This window comes from Gymnoscopelus microlampas, assembly GCF_963454915.1.
Source record: "Gymnoscopelus microlampas genome assembly, chromosome: 21".
In the NCBI taxonomy this organism is placed as follows: Eukaryota; Metazoa; Chordata; class Actinopteri; order Myctophiformes; family Myctophidae; genus Gymnoscopelus; species Gymnoscopelus microlampas.
Window position 1 is genome coordinate 10,838,986 of NC_139958.1, and position 21,833 is coordinate 10,860,818.

Genomic DNA, 21,833 nt, shown 5'->3' on the forward strand with positions numbered 1-21,833 from the left:
TTAAAGCCTAGTTCATTAGAAACGTTGATTAGCTCCTCTGAGCGCAATCTCCGCCAGGCCTTCTCGCCTAGCCATGGCTGTGACAGTCATGGGGTATAGCCGTCAGAACATGAGAGGAATTGCTGAGAGGGGAAAGATGGATCAACTGTTCATGTTTGTGGCCATGGGAGCAGCACAAATGCAGAATGTTGCACTGTATGTCACAGAAATGCTATTGCCCCAGCTTCCTCGCATCCTGACGGCTGAGCCCCAATGACTTACACAGCCCTGGCTAGGCAACCCAGCCTGGCGGAGATGTGCGCTCCACCGAGCAGCCTTTTATATTCTTACCTTTGCTTTTGAGATCGATAAACTGTCCCAAGTTTGACTCTGGATTCACACATTCACGCATACTGTCAGATGATGTGACACTGGAGATGGATACAATAATATTAGGGCTGGACAGTATGAAAAATTAGTGACACCTCACAAGAATATGACTTATGCTGCTGTTTAAAACATTCTACTTACATGATCTCCCTGTATGGACAGAATAGATTCACTTCATATATCTCATCTTCTATAATGAGCCTTGGGTGCATGGAGTTGATTTTTGAGTTTTCATCTGAGCATTTGCAGATAGGTATACCTGTGGAATGAAGGTACAAGACTTAGTTAGTTGCATTAAATACTAAAACCATTATCTGTGTTTTTATTATCATGTTTGACAAACATCAGCAGACAAATAACTGACAGCAAATACTCTCCCCAGATCTAAAGTAAACCAGCAGAACAACATACTCGAAACGTGTCCCAGAACCGACAACAAAAAAGCAGTCATCCCCTCACTCAATTAAGCACACGCTAATACCTGTTGTTTTGAATGCATGGATATTCTTTGCCAAGTTTGACTCTAGATTCACGCATTCCTGGCCATTAGCTGTTGTCACACTGGAGATGGATAAAATAATTTTAGTGATGGACAGTGTGTAAAATGAATGACACCTCACAGGAATATGACTTAGGCTGCTGTTTAGAACATTCTACTTACATGATCTCCCTGCTTGGACAGAATGGAGACGCTTCATTTATCTTGAAATCCTTAATGAGATCTAAGTCCATGTAGGTGATTCCTTGATCTGGACATATGCAGCGATCACCTTGACCTGTGGAATTATTGGACAAGACACTTATTTGCATGCACAGTTACATTTAATTAATGAAATACTAAAACCATTCAGTTTAATTATTTTCTGTCAACTAACAGCATTAGCTACAAATTATATTAGCCAGAAAGAGTACAAATCTGACTTTTCTATAAAAATGGAAGCAGTAAAGTATTGTAAAAGCCAATCTAACCATATTAGAAATTACTATGGTTCGTATTATCCAAATATTAGAAGATGTTTAAAGCCTAGTTGATTAGAATCGTTGATTAGCTCCTCTGAGCGCAATCTCCGCCAGGCCTTCTCGCCTAGCCATGGCTGTGACAGTCATGGGGTATAGCCGTCAGGACATGAGGAATTGCTGAGAGGGGAAAGATGGAGCAACTGTTCATGTTTGTGGCCATGGGAGCACCACACATGCAGAATGTTGCACTGTATGTCACAGAAATGCTATTTGGTTGTTAAGCCGTGACGTTGTGCCCCGTCATAATAACGTCCGAGTCCAAGTGTGTATTTTCCCAATATGCGCAGTGCTGTGTCCTTCACTGTTTTAACAGATCTGAGACTATAATAACGACTAAAGTGTCATTCTACCGCTTTCCTGGCAACGTCAAAGAGAATTTTTATTTTATATATCTATATATAAATATATATATAAATACATATAAAAAATAAATATTATGTTAATAATCACAATTTTAAAAAAAATATATAAATATATATATTAGCCTACTTTTTACTGTCTATGATATTAGCATTAAGACCCTTATTAACCCTTAATGGTTCATTTCTGAAAAAGGAAGTTATTGTAAAAAGATTTACAGGGTCCAACATGTTTGTTTACAATGAAGAGTGGATGGCGCTGGTTCCTTTTGGACCCGGACGTGACGTCAGACTACAAAATGACGTCAGACTTACACAGCCCTGGCTAGGCAGCCCTGGCTAGGCAACCCAGCCTTGGCGGAGATGTGCGCTCCACCGAGCAGCCTTTTATATTCTTACCTTTGCTTTTGAGATCGATAAACTGTCCCAAGTTTGACTCTGGATTCACGCATTCACGCATGTCGTCAGATGTTGTGACACTGGAGATGGATACAATAATATTAGGGCTGGACAGTATGTAAAATGAGTGACACCTCACAGGAATATGACCTAAGCTGCTGTTTAATACATTCTACTTACATGATCTCCCTGCGTTTACAGAACAGAGTCACTTCATATATCTGGTAAGTCTTAATGAGACGTGGGTGCATGGAGTCGAGTCCTTGATCTGGACAGTTGCAGATAGGTTGACCTGTGGAATGAAGAGACAAGACACTTGCATTAAAGTAATTAAATATGAAAACCATCTGTGTTTTTATTATTACAAGACTGTTAGGCCGCAGTGTGGATCGGAGCAAGAGCAACGGTGCGCCTGGCAGGTCCACATGTTATGTTTGAGACGTCCACCGTCCGCCCACCCACTAAGCAACCCACCGTAGGATTATTTTTAGCGGTGCCAACCGCTCTACACTTGGCTTTTACTCCGTGTCTGTGTGTGTGTCCGTCCGTATGAGCCCGGGATGAGCACGGCAAAGAAGCAACACATACAAACACACGCACACACACACACACACACACACACACACACACACACACACACACACACACACACACACACACACACACACACACACACACACACACACACACACACACACACACACACACACACACACACACACACACACACACACACACACACACACACACACACACACACACACACACACACGTGCCACTGGTTATCAAAGAGGGGTCCAGGGACCCCCAGCGTATGTTATGTCCGTCCGCCCGCATGAGCACGGGATGAGCACGGGATTTTAAACAGCTATAACTCCAGTTTGCAGCATGCCACCAAGTCCAAATTTGGTATGTGCACTTAGACCACCAATACGGGACGAGCACAAATTGCTGAAGCCCCGCCCCCTCTGTCTTCCCATTGGCTGGCCTTTAACCAGCCATAACTCAAGTTCGCAGCATGCTACGGAGTGCAAATTTTGTACATGGACTAAAACCACCAATATGGACGAACTGTAATTACTTAAGCCCCACCCCCTCTGTCTGCCCATTGGCTGGCCTTTTTATCAGCCATCATTCCAGTTTGCAGCATGCTACCAAGTACACATTTGGTAAGTGGACTCAGACCACCAATAGGGACGAACTGAAATGAGTTAAGCCCCGCCCCAAAGGCACCGCTTCCTTCACACAGGGTGTGATTTTGACAATATTAGCAGACAAATAAATGGCAGAAAATGATTCTCCCCATAACTAAAGTAAACCAGCAGAACACCACACACACACACACACACACACACACACACACACACACACACACACACACACACACACACACACACACACACACACACACACACACACACACACACACACACACACACACACTTCAAACAGCACTTGCCCTTCTGCCCATGGGAGAACCACAAATGTGTAATGTTGTAATGTATGTCGTAGAAATGCTATTGCCCCAGCTTCCTCGCATGCTGACGGCTGCACCCCTCGACTTACACAGCCCTGACTAGGCCAACCCAGCCTGGTGGAGATATGAGCTCTGCTGAGCGACCTTTTGTAGTCTTACCTGTTGTTTTGAATTGATAGAGAGACATTCCCAAGTTTGACTCTGGATTCACACATCTCCAGCCGTTAGTTGTTTCCACACTGGAGATGGATAAAATAAAATGAGTGATCGACAGTGTGTAAAATGAATGGCACCTCGCAGGAATATGACTTAGGGTGCTGTTTAGAACATTAATTTTTGTTTAGAACATTCATTTTACTTACCCAATCATTTGTGGGCACAACAGAGTCGCTTCTTGTATGTGGTAATCCATAATGGATCTTGGGGGTATGTTGTTGTCTTCTATATATTTACATTCGCAGATGGGTTGGCCTGTGAAATGAAGGGACAAGGCACTTTGTTGCATGAACAGTTACATTCAAATAATTAAAGATTAAAACATTTATCTGTGATTCGTTTTCTGACTAACATTACAGACTAATAAATGACAGCAAATGATTCTCCCCAGAACTAAAGTAAACCAGTAGAACAACACAACATGAAAAGATTACAATAACATTCAGGTGTTTGTCCATAAAAGACAAAATCGTCTGAGATTAGCTGTTCAAAGGCACGCGAGTGCACGCACGCACACCCGCGCACACACACACACTTCAAGAAGCACTTTCCCTTCTGCCCATGGGAGCACCACAAATGTGTAATGTTGTAATGTATGTTGTAGAAATGCTATTGCCCCAGCTTCCTCGCATGCTGACGGCTGCACCCCTCGACTTACACAGCCCTGACTAGGCCAACCCAGCCTGGTGGAGATATGAGCTCTGCTGAGCGACCTTTTATAGTCTTACCTGTTGTTTTGAATTGATAGAGAGACATTCCCAAGTTTGACTGTGGATTCACACATCTCCAGACCGTTGTTTTCACACTGGAGATGGATAATATAATATTAGTGATGGACAGTGTGTAAAATGAATGACATCTCACAGGAATATGACTTAGGCTGCTGTTTAGAACATTCTACTTACATAATCCTCCGTGGGCACAATGGAGTCGCTTCATCTATGTGGTAAGCAATAATGGATCCTGCGCCTACGTTGTTGTTTTCTATATATTCACATTTGCAGATAGGTTGACCTGTGGAATGAGGGGACAAGGCACTTTGTTACATGAACAGTAGCATTCAAATAATTCAATATTAAAACATTTATCTGTGATTTGTTTTCTGACTAACATTACAGACCAATAAATGGCAAATGATTCTCCCCAGAACTAAAGTAAACCAGCAGAACAACACACAAGGAAAAGCTTAGAGTAAAAGTCAGATATTTGTCCAAAAAAGGCATAATTGTAAAATCCATTATTTTCAATAGAATCAAACCATTTCAGAAACTTGGTTATTCCAATTATTCCAGTGAGTCTGAGATTAGCTGTTCACAGATTCAGATGGCACACACACACACACACACACACACACACACACACACACACACACACACACACACACACACACACACACACACACACACACACACACACACACACACACACACTTTTCAAACAGCACTTTCCCTTCTGCCCATGGGAGAACCACAAATGTGTAATGTTGTAATGTATGTCGTAGAAATGCTATTGCCCCAGCTTCCTCGCATGCTGACGGCTGCACCCCTCGACTTACACAGCCCTGACTAGGCCAACCCAGCCTGGGAGAGATATGTGATCTGCTGAGCGACCTGTCTTACCTGTTCTTTTGAATTGATAGAGAGACTTTCCCAAAGTTGACTCTGGATTCACACATCTCTTGCCAACAGTTGTCACACTGGAGATGTATAAAATAATAAGTGATGGACAGAGTGTAAAAAGAATGACACCGCACAGGAATATTACTTATGCTGCAGCGTTTAGAACATTCATTTTACTTACATAATCCTTCGTAAGCACAATAGAGTTGCTTCATGTATTTTGTAATTCATAATGGATCTTGGGTCTATGTTGTTATTTTCTATATATTCACATTTGCAGAAAGGTTGACCTGTGAAATGAAGGGGACAAGGCACTTAGTGTCATGAACAGTTGCATTCAAATAATTAAATATTAAATCATTCATCTGTGAGTTGTTGCAGACAACTAAATGACAGCAAATGATTCTCCCCAGAACTGAAGTAAAGTAGCAGAATAACACACAAGGAAAAGATTAGAGAGTAAAAATCAGCCGTCAGGACATGAGGAATCTGAGGGGGAAATAGAGTTTGTACGACCGATGGTGCAACTGTTTGCACTTGTGGTGCCCCCTTGTAAAAGAGTTCCTTTGGATGAGGGCTAGGTAGACAGAATGACAAACCAACTGTTGTGATAATCCGGGTTTATTTTCTTTAAAGTGCACAAAAAAAAATAGTGTTAAAAAAAAATAGTTTCAAAAAAAATAATTCAAAAAAAACAAAACAATAAACCTACATTGCTTCACACAAACAACATGTCCAAAGACTAACTGACTCTGTCAGACTGAGATACCGGGCAGAGCTTTAGCAGCCGCATTGTGCCCGTGACTTTCCTCCTCAGGGCTCAGACTAGACTGACTCATATCCTCTACCTGAATGGCTCTCCTTAGTGGCCTCAACCATGTCCTACAAAACAGGCAACCTCAACACATTCCCCAAAATTACAAGTGAACTCACACAAAGAAAACATTTTCCAAATTTTACAGAAATGATTCAAAACAATCAAAAGGTAAGTATTAATCCTGTTTAACCACATACCTCTTTTCCATCATAATATACCTTATAAAGCAAAATCCCACACTCCCCTGTCAAATGGTATGTCCCAATTCCCCTACCCTCCATATAAGGAGCACTGTGGTCATGTGTTACTCTTTCCAGATCCTCAGACCAGGAAGTGGTCTTGGCAAGTATGTGTGTTTGTTTGGGGTGGTGAGGAGCTTTAAACTGTTGATATACAATAAAGTGGTTATGTTTTAAACAAACAATTGTCTCTGTGTTGTTTATATAAATGAAATGAATATGAAATGAGTAGTATGATAAATGCATATGTTAAACAGAAAATAATGAAAATAATGGAACATGTGAGGCTATAAAGGTAAAGTGGGAAAGGCAGTGTCTGTCTTTACCACACCCCTATGGGTGGAAGTGAAATCGCAAATTTGTCTCTGCCTTGTTTAGAGGCCCTTTTATGTGCGATTTCATATTTGGGGAAGATCGGACACTGCGGCAAATTTCGAGGGGTGGGGGGGATACTTATTGTAATACTCTACCACTACATATGATTCAAGAGTGTTAGGACAAAATGTGCAACGGCCTGTTACAGTATATGGCAGAGATATGTGCTCTGCTGAGCAACCTTTTCTAGTCATACCTGTTTTTTTGAATTGATAAAGAGATTTTCCCAAGTTTGACTCTGGATTCACACATGTCTTGCTGTTAGTTGTCGCACTGGAGATGGATAAAATAATATTAGTGATGGACAATGTGTAAAATGAATGGCACTTCACATAAATATGACTTAGCCTGCTGTTTAGAACATTCTACTTACATGATCTCCCTGCTTGGACATGATGGAGTTGCTTCATGTACCTGGACATCCTTAATGAGACTTAAGTCCATGACGTTGTTGATTCCTTGATTTGAACATTTGCAGTTACCACTTTGACCTGTGGAATGTGGGAAGGGACAGGACACAATAGTTTAACGCTCAGTTGCATTAAAACAATTAAATATGAAATGCTTTATCTGTGCTTTCAATGCTTTTAGTTTTTTCGATTTAAAACATTAGCAGACAAATAAATGCATTTATTATCCACAGAATTAAAGTAAACCATTGGAACGAGCCTTTTGTCTATAACAGTGGTTCTCAAACCTTTTCATGTCAAGGAGCCCCGAATTAATATGCATTTGGCTGCGGCCCCCCCATCTGAAAATATGTTGTGCCAATAACTCCAAGTTTTGGGTTGTTAAAATGTTTAAGAAACATTCCAAATGTTTAAAAAGAAATCTACATTAAAAAAAATAGCAAAGGGAAATGGCGTTTGTAAGAAAGATGGTGCAACTTTTCATGTTTGTGGCCATGGGAGCACAAAAATATGAAATGTTTTACTGTAGGCCTATGTCAGAGAAATACTATTGCCCCGGCGTCTTCACATCCGGCTAGACCCCCGACTTACACAGCCCTGGCTAGGCAACCCAGCCTGGTGGAGATATGCTCTCCACAAGCTTACCTGTTCTTTTGATATTGATAAACCTTTCCAAGTTTGACCCTGGATTCACACATCCCCTGCCATTAGCTTGGCATGCTTGCCTACCCAGGGCCGTCTGTGTTAAGGCAGGTACGCACTGCAGGATATTTGGTCCGATTATGCTGTCCGTGACTTTTTTTGGCGCTCGCCGACAAAACCTCCCGATCTGACGCAGATCGGCCTTTGATCGGCGAGACAATGCTCGCTGTGTGTGAAAGGCTCTGCGAGACGATCTGGCCGCGATCATCCGCTCTGCGATGGCTCTGCGATGGCTTTTCAAATATCTACCTCGTTAGATATTCAGCTGTGTCCCAGACTGACAATCATACAATGTGAAAGGGTCTGAGATAAGTCTGCGATCAGATCAGCGCCACAGCCAATGAGAGCACATTACAGCAGCCACCGTGGCTAGGAGAGGATCAATGGACCTGACCAAACAGCAACAAACAGACCCTCCCCCGCAATATTAACGTCCAGTCCTGTTTTAAGTTAAACATTATAAAACTGAATGAGAGAGAGAGAGCGTGAGCGGTGTGTGTGTGTGTGTGTGTGTGTGTGTGTGTGTGTGTGTGTGTGTGTGTGTGTGTGTGTGTAATATGTTTGTGCGTGAACAGCGTGTCTGTCATTCGGGAACCCGTGCCTACTTTTGTTGTTGTTGCCAGATTTTGCCAGAGAAATAAGCAACCAGATCTATGAAAACAAGCCCAACAAAAGCGACAGGCCACATGAACACTTTTTTGAAAATAGCCGATCTATCTGGTCACGTTGTAGATAGGCTATTTTCAAAGAAGAACATCTTGAGAAAAAAAAAAAATAGACGAATATTTTCCAAATCCACAGATCTTGTATGGGGGTCTATGGCACAACATATTATTTTCAAAAGGGTTAGGTCTGCGGGTAAATATTAATTTGGGGGTCCTTGCCATGAAAATGTTTGAGAACAAATGGTTCAAACAACATTAGGAAATAAGCAGGCCAAATAAGCAACTACACTTTCAAGCAACTTTACAGAAAAACAATACCAACGTCGCTTATAATAAGTGGACATGGCAACGCTGCGTGCTGCGTAGCCTACTTGACGAGAGAGAGAGAGAAAGAGAGAGACGCATCACGGGAGACGTCGATTAAAATTACTTGGAATAAAAACAAATGTCTGTATTGGGTCTGACCCTGGATAGCATCCTAGTGAACTATCCTACAGTCTGTAATCCCTGGTCAGGGATCAATCTATAGTGTGAAAACCACAACGATATATGACAGCCGATTTCAAGAAATAAACTCCTGCAGTGTGTAATGCTCAACGATCAGATGAATCCCCGACCTCTTTAAAAGTCCTACAGTGTGTACCTGCCCTTAGTCCAAGCCTGGGACCACACACACACACACACACACACACACACACACACACACACACACACACACACACACACACACACACACACACACACACACACACACACACACACACACACACACACACACACACACACACACACACACACACACACACACAGCTATATGCGCTCTGACGATCTGCTTTTTCTAGTCTTACCTGTTCTTCTGATATCATAGATGAACTTTCCCAAATTTGACTTTGGATTCACACATAGCTTCTTGCCGTCAGTTGTCACACTGGAGATGAATAAAATAATATTAGTAAAGGACAGCATGTAAAATGAATGTCACCTCACAGGAATATGACTTAGGCTGCTGTTTAAAACATTCTACTTACTAAACATTCTACTTACATGATCTCCCTGCGTGGACAGGATGGAGTTGCTTCATATATCTGGTGGTAAAAGAGACTTGGATGCATGGAGTCGAGTCCTTGACCTGAACATTTGCAGTTAGGTATAACTGTGGAATGAAGGGACAAGACACTATGTTGCATGAACAGTTGCATTCAAATAATTATATTTAATATCTGTGTTTGTTTTCATCCAACATTAAAAGGAAAAACAGCGCCCTCTGCTGTTTTTTACTCTCTCACTTCGCTCTGGGAGGAGTTTGATGGAGCACCCGTGCGCAAGGAAACCGGGGCCTTTCACTTCCGGTGGTGCGACTATGTTTTCATTCTCACTAATAATATTTCTACACGGAACACTAACACCACTTCTCCCAGAGAACATGGATCGTTTTGGTTATAAGCCCACTTGTTTCTATGATGAAAGAGCAAGTTAAAATGTGAATATCTTTCTGTGGTTTTGTCTGCTCCGAGGACGCTATTGTTAAATGAGTTTCGGTTTGTAGTGGGGATAGATCGGTACACACGTAAATCCCGGCCACTACATTTGATTGGGTAAAGCGCGGCCTGTTTCCTGATCTGAAGGCACGCCCACTTGTAGGCCAGTGCGTACGCGATATGATGAACCCCCCCGACAGATTCAAGCGGAGAGCAGAATCTGTTCTTGAGAGATTAGCTGCAAACAAATAAATGACAGCAAATTATTCGAACAGAACTAAAGTAAACCAGCAGAACAACACACAATGTAAAGATTAGATACCAGTAGTAAAAAGTATTAGGTTTATAAAAGTAGAGCTCAAGCTCCCCGCAATCGTATGCTGCCAGGCCCCACTTCTTCACATGATTAATGAGATAATGTGTACCGATTTGCATGAGTTTGACAACATTTGTAGGAGTAGTGGCAAAGAAAAATGCTAAATTGAGGAAAATCTTGTCAGGCAGAAATGGGCGGGACTTTACGTGGAGTTGCATCACGATACAAGGAATCCAGACTAAAAACGGATTGTATGACCTACAGTTCAAGAGTTATAGGTCAAAATGTGAAGTGGCCTGTTAGCGCCACCATAAGACCGATTTGAACTATTTGAGGTGGAGGTTCTTCGTTCTGGGAGTGTGCATGCAAAGTGTCGCACTGATCAGTCCAGCGTTGCCTGACCGTCTTAGCAGTTGGAATCAGTTCAGAGGCCTTGGTATGGTGTATTTATTCACCGACAAACAGGGTACAACTGATAAGCACAACACATGACTCACTGCACAGACTCTGGTCCACTGGCAGCTTTTCATGCTCAGCTGGACGAATGAGTCTGGACTGTACCATTCTAAGGGGTGTATTTGAGGCTTACAATAAATACACCAAATATCTGTATGTACATGTGTATGTATGATGTACTACATCTGTAATCCACATCTCAAGAACCGTTCAATCGCCCAACTTCAAATTCGCCACATACTGTACACTACGTCACAGACGACCCAAGGGAGTGCAGTGCCTGGCGTCGAGTCAGTGTCAGCACCACTTGTTGACACTGATATTGTATCATACTGACTTACCTATTGGTGGGTTCCATCTGGCAGGAACGGGTCTCTGGAAACCTGAGATGGAGTTTTACTATTAATTTGGGGTGCTATATATAGACAACCGATATACTGTAGCCACGCACAACCAAATTTAACTTTGCACGTGACACCAAAAAGTGTAAATGTTATGTAAATGCCATCTGCTAACAGGAACAACATTTGCAGGAACAACATTTTTACACAACTCAATAATCAAAAACCATTCATGAATATGAGTTGGCACTTGGCAGAAAGGGGCGAAAGTATTATACGAATGAAAACCTTTCGGTAAAAAACATGTTTCACAGTACAAATACAAAATAATTGTCTGAGAAATATTTGAGACACAAATACGTATTACGTACGAATACATTAGTCGTTATGCCAATTAATTCCTCCCCACACACATTTCTGTGGGTTGTCACTGATGTGATTAAATTCCATCTGCTACCAGGAACAACATTTGCACAAATGAGTTATTTTTACACAACTCAATAATCACAAACCATTCATGAATATGAGTTGGCAGAGATGGGCGAAAGTACATAAAAAAGTGGTTTGATACAAATGCGCACCAGTGCGCACTCGCCTATTAGTTTGTATTGGCCAGTGCGATCAGTGCTGTATTTCCGAACGCACCCCAAATGTAACTCTGCATGTGACACCAAAAAAATGTCAATTCCATCTGCTAAGAGGAACAACATTTGCAGGAACAACATTTTTACACAACTCAATAATCACAAACCATTCATGAATATGAGTTGGCAGAGATGGGCGAAAGTACATGATTATACAAATCAAAACATTTCGGTGAAAAAAAATATCACAATACAAATACAAAATACTTGTCTGAGAAATGTATTTGAGATACAAATACGTATTACGTACAAATACATATTATTTTACTTTTTTGATTTTCTTTTCTTCCCAATTTAGTCGTATTGCCAAGTAATTCCTCCCCACCCACATTTCTGTGTGTTATCACTGATGTTGTATCCTACTGACTCACCTGTTGGAGAGGAGGACCGACCAAGTAGTAAATCTGAGAGGGAATTTTACTATTAATTTGGGGTGCTATATATAGACAACTGATATACTGTAGCCACGCACAACCAAATGTAACTCTGCACGTAACACCAAAGAGTGATGTAAATTACATCTGCTACCAGGAACAACATTTGCGCAAATAGTTATTTTTTACAGAACTAAATAATCAGAGACTGTTCATGAATATGAGTTGGAAGAGATTGTTAAAAATACAAAATACTCTGTAAAACCTTTTAATCACAATACAAATACAAAATGCTGGTCTGTGAAATGCATTTGAGATACAAATACGCTGTTATAAAAAACAAAATATCTGTTTGCCCCTTTTTTACCCCAATTTAACTGTTTACCAATGAATTCCTCCCTACATATATTTATGTGTGTTATCACTGCTGTTGTATCCTATGACTCACCTGCATATGAGGAGCCCCCACCGGGATGACGTCGGTCCTCCTGCTTGGGTTCCCTGAAAAGTAAATCTAACAGTGCACGTGACACCAAAAAGTATGTAAATTAGCCTACATCTGCTACCAGGAACAACATTTGCGTACATGAGTTATTTTTGCACTCAATTATCAGAGACTAATCATTTATATGAGTTGGCAAAGATTGGCAAAAATAAAAAAAATAAAATATTTTGATACAAATTTGAATACTTTCACTATCAAATTGATCACAATACAGATACAAAATACTTGTCTGAGAAATGTATCTGAGATACAAATACGTATTACGTACAAATACATAATATTTTACTTTTTTGATTTTCTTTTCTTCCCAATTTAGTCGTATTGCCAAGTAATTCCTCCCCACCCACATTTCTGTGTGTTATCACTGATGTTGTATCCTACTGACTCACCTGTTGGAGAGGAGGACCGACCAAGTAGTAAATCTGAGAGGGAATTTTACTATTAATTTGGGGTGCTATATATAGACAACTGATATACTGTAGCCACGCACAACCAAATGTAACTCTGCACGTAACACCAAAGAGTGATGTAAATTACATCTGCTACCAGGAACAACATTTGCGCAAATTAGTTATTTTTTACAGAACTAAATAATCAGAGACTGTTCATGAATATGAGTTGGAAGAGATTGTTAAAAATACAAAATACTCTGTAAAACCTTTTAATCACAATACAAATACAAAATGCTGGTCTGTGAAATGCATTTGAGATACAAATACGCTGTTATAAAAAACAAAATATCTGTTTGCCCCTTTTTTACCCCAATTTAACTGTTTACCAATGAATTCCTCCCTACATATATTTATGTGTGTTATCACTGCTGTTGTATCCTATGACTCACCTGCATATGAGGAGCCCCCACCGGGATGACGTCGGTCCTCCTGCTTGGGTTCCCTGAAAAGTAAATCTAACAGTGCACGTGACACCAAAAAGTATGTAAATTAGCCTACATCTGCTACCAGGAACAACATTTGCGTACATGAGTTATTTTTGCACTCAATTATCAGAGACTAATCATTTATATGAGTTGGCAAAGATTGGCAAAAAAAAAAAAAAAAAAATATTTTGATACAAATTTGAATACTTTCACTATCAAATTGATCACAATACAGATACAAAATACTTGTCTGAGAAATGTATCTGAGATACAAATACGTATTACGTACAAATACATAATATTTTACTTTTTTGATTTTCTTTTCTTCCCAATTTAGTCGTATTGCCAAGTAATTCCTCCCCACCCACATTTCTGTGTGTTATCACTGATGTTGTATCCTACTGACTCACCTGTTGGAGAGGAGGACCGACCAAGTAGTAAATCTGAGAGGGAATTTTACTATTAATTTGGGGTGCTATATATAGACAACTGATATACTGTAGCCACGCACAACCAAATGTAACTCTGCACGTAACACCAAAGAGTGATGTAAATTACATCTGCTACCAGGAACAACATTTGCGCAAATTAGTTATTTTTTACAGAACTCAATAATCAGAGACTGTTCATGAATATGAGCTGGAAGAGATTGCTAAAAATACAAAATACATTAAAAAAACATTCTGATACAAATTACAAATACAAAATGCTGGTCTGTGAAATGCATTTGAGATACAAATACGTTGTTATAAAAAACAAAATATCTGTTTGCCCCTTTTTTACCCCAATTTAACTGTTTACCAATGAATTCCTCCGTACATATATTTATGTGTGTTATCACTGCTGTTGTATCCTACTGACTCACCTGCATATGAGGAGCCCCCACCGGGATGACGTCGGTCCTCCTGCTTGGGTTTCCTGAAAAGTAAATCTAACAGTGCACGTGACACCAAAAAGTATGTAAATTAGCCTACATCTGCTACCAGGAACATTTGCACACATGAGTTATTTTTACAGAACTCAATAATCAGAGACTATTCATGAATATGAATTGGCAGAGATGTATGAAAATACATCAACATGTATTCTGATACAAATTACAAATATTCTGTCAAAAATATTTATAACAATACAAATACAAAATACTGGTTTGAGAAATGTATTTGAGATACAAATATGTTTTTTGTATTTTGAAAAGACACTTAAATAAAAAACTGATGCAATGATTAGTCAATTCATAGATTGACTGCCAAATATGTAATTAATTGCTTATGTGAGAATTTCTAAGAATACATTTATCATATGTGTTTTTTCATGGTGTTAGGAGCAGGCAGCCAAAAATGTTTACTCAATGTTTATTTAATCAAATATTAGGCTTGTCTGAGGCTTATTAGGCTTGTAAAAATGTAGTTATGACAAATGTTAATTCTTAAGGAAAACAGACCTGTGTCCGTTGTTTCCATGGGCATGGTGAATAAACTAGATTGTACAGATGCCACAACTTGAACTTTATTTAGTAGATTATTTAACCCATTAAGACCGGGGAAAGCATCTTTGTCATTTTAGATTTCTTTGGCTATTAAAAAAAATAGCAGATCTACAAGCTTAAGCTCTACGAGCTTATAGATCTGCTATTGTTTTTTGGATCGTGAAAATGTGTGCAAATCTTTGAATATATAGGCTATATATATGTATCTGTATATATATATGCGTTAATTCTTAAGGAAACCAGACCTGTGTCCGTTGTTGTTTCCATGGGCATGGTGAATAAACTAGATTGTACAGATGCCACAACTTGAACTTTATTTAGTAGATTATTTAACACAGTGTTAACAAGTCACTTAATGGACCCTTCGCTAAGCCCCACCCACTCCACTCTGTGACTGGTGGTGCGAAGTTAGTCACACCCAAGCCTGGCAGCGCCTGGCAAGCTCTGTTTCTCACCCATTGACCCATTCAAAATCTCTTCTAAATCTAGTCAAAATACATATTATTTTGGGGGTCCTTGTCATGAAAAAGGTTTGAGAACCAGTAAAAAAAAAAGGGATTTAGAAGACGTCTGTAGAATCCCCATGAAGTCAATAATGCATTATATTTTCTGTAATAGCCACATTACTTTGAATCAATGAATTAATGTATTTGGTGATAAAAGGAAAGAGCACATCAGCACTTCCATAACATATAACAAACACAATATCACAGAGGATAAACACAATAAAGCCCTAAGGCTTATTTCCATTGAGGTCCTCTAAAAACATTCCCAACATAAAACAACTACATAGCAGCAGCATTACAGTTTACTGGCAAACAGCTACTCACCTGCTACTGAGGAGCCCCCACTGGGAGGACGTAGAGCATTCGTCCTGGGTCTCTCGATTGCTGAAAGGGAGTATTACTATTAATTTGGGGTGCTATACATGTATATAGACAACCGATATACTGTAGCCACGCACAACCAAATGTAACTCTGCACGTGACACCAAAAGTAAATTACATCTGCTACCAGGACCAACATTTGCACACATGAGTTATTTTTACAGATCTCAATCATCAGAGACTTCATGAATATGAATTGTCAGAGATGTATGGAAATACATAAAAATTGAAAAGACACTTAAATAAAAACTGATGCAATTATTAGTCAATTAGATTGACTGCCAAATATTAAATACATAGGCCTCGAACCCTCAATGAAAAAAAAAAATGTTTTAACTTTACAAATACAAAATACTGGTCTGAGAAATGTATTTGAGATACCAATACGTATTATGTTGCTTTTATGTTGCTTTTTACCCTTCTTTCTCCCCAATTTAGTCGTATTGGCAATGAATTCCTCCCCACACACATTTCTGTGTGTTGTCACTGATGTTGTATCCTACTGACTTACCGGGAGGAGGAGGACGAGAAAGAGGACGAGGAGGAGGACGAGGAGGAGGATGAAAACGAGGAGGAGGAGGACGACGGGGCTTCGTCCCGGGTCTCATACCTGAGAGGGAGTTTTACTATTACTTTGGGGTGCTATATATAAACAACAGATATACTGTAGCCATGCACAACCAAATGTAACTCTGCACACGATCTGCACGTAAATTACATCTACTACCAGTTGGCAGAGATGGGCGGAAGTACTTTGAAAAGTATTTTGATACAAATGACAAATAATCGGTCAAAAATGTATCACAATAAAAATACAAAATACCTGTCTGAGAAATGTATTTGAGATTAGATTGCGTATTTTGAAAATACATTTCATAATGCAATGATTAGTTAATTCATATATTGACTGCCAATTATTAAATTAATTGCCTATGCAATCCTCATTGCAGTAATCATGAGCATCTCCCTTGGGTTCATGCTGATTCCATTTCCCTCTTCTGCCCCATGACCATCCCTGTTCTTATCAGGTCCAGACACTCTTTACTCAACAACATCACCCCTCGCACAGTCACTCCATCTAACCTCATTTACATTCCTTGCCTACCTATAGCCCCTGCCTTTAAGCCTGTTCCATTTAAAATGGCCTTAATTAATACCAGGTCAGTCTGTAAAAAGACCTTCATTTTAAGAGACTTTTAATCGCATCACCTTGATTTTTTATTTTTAACAGAGACCTGGTTGAAAGACGGAGACAACGTAACTGTGAACAAGTTCTGCCCCGCTTTACAGAGTTATTAATGCTCCTAGGTTGTCCGGCCGTGGAGGTGGTCTAGCCGCTGTAGTTTCCAAGCAGTTTGCTTGCCGCTCTTTGGACATCGATAATTTTGACACCTTTGAGGCTCTCCTGCTTAGGATTGGATCTGCTAATCCTCTCTTTATTTTATTATGATATCGCCCACCAGGTTCTAAAAAGTGAGTTTTTAACGGAATTCTCTGAGTTTTTATCTTCTGTCGTTATGAAGGTTGATAACCTGGTCCTGACAGGTGATTTCAACTTTCACATTGACAATCCCTCCGACAACTTAGCTAATGAGTTTATGAGTATTACTCAATCACTGAATTTGACTCAGCATGTGTCTGGGCCAACACATGACCAGGGTCACACACTGGACTTAGTTTTTACACTGTCATTGAACCTCAATAATCTACATGTGGGGGAGTTCTTTCTCTCTGACCACAAATATATTCTTTTTAACATACGATAGATCATTCCATCCTCCTTAACAGGCTCCAACAGTGGGTGGGACTAACCGGGTCGGCCCTGACATGGTTATCCTCCTATCTGACAGGGAGAAGTGTGGCTGCCGCTTGTGACAATTATGTTTCCTCCTCAGCTCCCCTGACCTGTGGGGTCCCCCAGGGTTCAATACTTGGTCCAATTCTATTCTCCCTCTACATGCTCCCCCTTGGCACTCTTTAACAGCTTTGAAGGACTATCCTATCATTGGTATGCTGATGATACACAATTATATCTCTCATTTAAGCAAAACGATCTCACCAAACTCACAGTCTTGCATGACTGTTTAACCGGTATCAACAATTGGATGGCACAAAACATTTTACAACTCAACCCAGATAAAACCGAAATCCTCATCATAGGCCCTGAGATTAGCTCAAATGCAATTCGTCTGTCCCTTGGTCCCCTGGCAACTAATGTCAAACAGACTGCAAAGAACCTAGGTGTCTTCTTCGACAATCAAATGAACTTCGAGTTCCATATTAAAAAGGTTACCCAGTCATGCTTCTACCATCTACGCAATATTGCAAAAATAAAATCAATGCTCACTTCTCAAGACCTGGAAAAAATCATGCACGCTTTTGTCTCCTCCCGTCTTGACTATTGCAACGGACTCTATACCACCCTGAGCCGTTCATCATTATCCCGACTTCAACTAGTGCAGAATACGGCAGCCAGAATCCTCACTAACACCAACCGCAGAGCACACATAACTCCGGTGTTAGCCGCACTGCACTGGCTACCAATTAAGTCCAGAATAGATTTTACAATTATTTGAACTACTTATAAAGCATTACACGGGCTGGCCCCACCTTATATTTTGGACCTACTGCCCCCTAAGGACAATGTGAGATCCCTCAGGTCCTCTGACAAAGGCTTTCTTAAAATACCTGCGTCCAATCTCAAAACAAAGGGTGACCGAGCTTTCGCAGTGGTTGCTCCCACACTGTGGAACGCCCTACCATTGGCCCTAAAAAATGCAGAGTCTGTTGAAGGTTTTAAGAGGATGTTAAAAACACATTTGTTCCATAAGCATTTTTACCCATGAAGTTCTACCTGACTTTCATGGACAAATTGCTTTGTTTTAATCCTTGTTGTATTGTTTTATTACTCTATTTATACACCTTTATGCTTGTTAATTTTGTTTAATCGTGTTCCATTGTACAGCACTTTGCAACCTTGTTTTGAAATGTGCTTTATAAATACAATTTACTTACTTACTTACTATGCCAGAATTTCTGACATAGGCCTACAGTATCACAGGAGCAGAGCAACCACTGAATACAATGCTATATCATTAGGGGAGAACGGGGTAAGATGATGAGCCACTTCTCACTTTCAAGTTGTTTCAAGTCATTCAGCATGATTTGAGTAGCAAAGAAATAACAAATATGAACTAGAAAAAGTGCTCCTCGGAGCACAACTCTCCGCCAGAAGACTTGTGTTGGTTCGAAGGTCGCGAAGGTCGCTATCCCTCTTGTATATGTAAGTGTCCTATCCATCCTGTCTGGGTAAGTGTCCTCTTCCGTCCTGTCTGTGTAAGTGTCCTATCCCTCCTGTCCTATCCGTCCTGTCTATGTAAGTGTCATATCCCTCCTGTCTATATAAGTGTCCTATCTGTCCTATCTGTCCAATAAGACAGATAGGAACAATTGGACCGCGACTACCTGACTACTTCCGGTTCGAAGGTCTGGGAGTGAGCTAGTGGCCAGATTTTCGGTATTGGAATCTGGCTTATCACAGTGACACATGTATTTATAGGTCGCTATCCCTCTTGTATATGTAAGTGTCCTATCCAACCTGTCTGGGTAAGTGTCCTCTTCCGTTCTGTCTGTGTGAGTGTCCTATCCCTCCTGTCTGTATAAGTGTCCTATGTCATATCCCTCCTGTCTATATAAATGTCCTATCTGTCCTATCTGCCAATTATGTATCAGCCATGCAGCCATTTCATGGTTCCCGTCTTACCTCACTCTGACAGTGGCGGAGACACTGTCAGAGTGATGCCATGTATATATAGGCCCGGTGGCGTCACTAGCCAATCAGATCACAGTATTTCACGTGTCACGTGAGGCTTGACCAATCGGTGTGTCATGTTTAGAAAGTGAAAACGCAGTGATAACAATACTCTCCTGGCGGAGAGTAATAATGATTAATATTAGGACAATTGGCTCACTTTAACCCAGAGCATTTGGTTCATTTTGCCCCACAGCCACCATTTTAGACAGAATTGGCTAGCCTAGAATAATACTTATTATAATAATAATAATAATAATAATTTCTTTGCTAAATTATTCACATGGTGTTATACATTGGCAAATCACCAACTTGTATATATATTATTAGACCTGGGTAAATATGCTTTGATATGACAGTCATTATACCTGACCTGTAGAAATATTACTTTGACCAGAAAATAAAAGAAAGAAAAAAAGGTTTAAGACAGTTTTCTATCTTTTTAGCCCATAAGACCTGAGGCCGATTCTAATGCCTTCTAAATCAATAGGTCGCACACTTTCAAGATTTATCACAATACAAATACAAAATACCTGTCTGAGAAATGTATTTCAGAATAGATTGGGTATTTTGAAAATGCATTTAAAAAAAAATGATTGATTAGATAATTCATAGATTGACTGCCAAATATTAAATTAATTGCCTGTCAGAATTTCTAAGAATGAATTGATCATACAAGCAGAGTGTTTTTCATGGTGTTTGGAGCAGGCAGCCAAACTGTTCACCACTGTGTGTGAGAGCGCAGGCCAGAGTGAGCTTTGTTATCGTCGAGAGCAACAAAGGAACTATGGCATGAGACACAGAATGCACAATCCTACACTGAGTTGCCTCTATGCCTGTACTTCACAGCCAACAGAACTGCTCTGCCAGCTTAAAAAAAAAACAATAATAATAATAATAGGTGAAGAAGAAGAGGAGGAAGAAAAATGCAGCATCTTGATGTATATAAGGTGCCAACTGACAGACAATTTGATCCAAGTGAGCATGTGGGTGGCCCTAACATATGACCCTGATTTTCTTGTGCCGTTTGAAACTTACTGTATTCTTGAGCTTTTGAGAGAGACCAACATACAAGCAGATGGCAGCATAATCAAAATGACTCTGTAGTCTGTACCAACGCACCAGCACTAGCCACTAACCAGACTGTCAAGATTAAGAAAAGCAGCTCTTCTGGCCAAGAACTTAATACGTTGATTTATCTTACCTTCTACATGGAGAGCTAGCAGGCAGATGACAAAGGTGATGACAGCTGGTTTCATGATGCTGGCCATAGAGAGATGCTTCTTCTGGTTGTTTCCAGTGTTGAGTCTATAATGTTGTGAATTATGGAGGAGATCACTCCTTTTCGTGGTGAAAAGTGAAGCTTCTTCATAGACATAGACACGCCCAGGCAGTGACTACCCGCCACTGGGCTGCAGTTCAAATAAAAAACATCCACCATATTTGCTCTTTCGTGAGAACTTAGATTTCCTTGAAATAAATGTGTATGTTTTGTCTCTGCTTCAGCAGGGGTTTCTGATGTCAGAGTCTGTGTCTGTGATTAATCTAGCATACAGTACCACCGAATACAATATCATTAGAGAATGGGTTAAGATGAGACATTTCTCACTTTCAAGTTGTCTTGGAAGCGAAGCAAAATGAGATAGCAGTCAAATCTAAACATCTACCCTTGTTTCAGGATGTCTTCTATCAATTGAAATTACGAGTAAGCATCTATGACAAAGGGCCACACAAATATGACTTATAAAGAAAAGGTCATTGCGCATAATTTGAGTAGCAAAGAAATAATAGAAAATTAATATTAGGATAATTGTCTCACTTTAACCCAGAGCATTTGGTTAATGTTGCCCCACAGCCACCATTTTAGACAGAATTGACTAGAATAATACTAAATAATTCACATGGTCTTATAGGCTACATTGGCAAATCACCAACATGTATGATATATATTTTTTAGACCTGGGTAAATATGCTTTGATATAACAGTC

General features: G+C 40.1%; 2 protein-coding genes across 2 annotated transcripts in view; both read right to left on the reverse strand.

Annotated features, from left to right (window-relative positions):
• LOC311037072 (uncharacterized protein) overlaps positions 1-13,675 on the reverse strand; it is a 32,109-nt gene extending 18,434 nt beyond the window's left edge. The window contains exons 1-21 of the mRNA XM_084046139.1: positions 13,623-13,675; positions 13,171-13,203; positions 12,725-12,790; positions 12,274-12,306; positions 11,259-11,300; positions 9,712-9,820; positions 9,516-9,595; positions 7,264-7,381; positions 7,087-7,163; positions 5,641-5,749; positions 5,460-5,536; positions 4,746-4,854; positions 4,569-4,645; positions 3,987-4,095; positions 3,784-3,863; positions 2,328-2,439; positions 2,148-2,227; positions 1,031-1,145; positions 851-930; positions 511-628; positions 331-410 (exon numbers count right to left, since the gene is read on the reverse strand). Of these exons, the coding sequence (XP_083902265.1) occupies positions 331-410; positions 511-628; positions 851-930; positions 1,031-1,145; positions 2,148-2,227; positions 2,328-2,439; positions 3,784-3,863; positions 3,987-4,095; positions 4,569-4,645; positions 4,746-4,854; positions 5,460-5,536; positions 5,641-5,749; positions 7,087-7,163; positions 7,264-7,381; positions 9,516-9,595; positions 9,712-9,779 (1,489 nt within the window). The 5' untranslated portion in view covers positions 9,780-9,820; positions 11,259-11,300; positions 12,274-12,306; ... (1 more) ...; positions 13,171-13,203; positions 13,623-13,675. The remainder of the gene's footprint in view (positions 1-330; positions 411-510; positions 629-850; positions 931-1,030; positions 1,146-2,147; positions 2,228-2,327; positions 2,440-3,783; positions 3,864-3,986; positions 4,096-4,568; positions 4,646-4,745; positions 4,855-5,459; positions 5,537-5,640; positions 5,750-7,086; positions 7,164-7,263; positions 7,382-9,515; positions 9,596-9,711; positions 9,821-11,258; positions 11,301-12,273; positions 12,307-12,724; positions 12,791-13,170; positions 13,204-13,622) is intronic.
• A 591-nt stretch (positions 13,676-14,266) lies between these two features.
• LOC311037795 (uncharacterized protein) lies at positions 14,267-21,152 on the reverse strand (the record flags this gene model as incomplete). Its single annotated transcript, XM_084047085.1, has 5 exons — positions 21,050-21,152; positions 16,546-16,644; positions 15,978-16,037; positions 14,524-14,589; positions 14,267-14,280 (listed from the first exon to the last, which is right to left on the reverse strand). The coding sequence occupies exons 1-5, from the start codon at positions 21,114-21,116 to the stop codon at positions 14,267-14,269; spliced, it is 306 nt and encodes a 101-aa protein (XP_083903211.1). The 5' UTR covers positions 21,117-21,152.
• Positions 21,153-21,833: the final 681 nt, after the last annotated feature.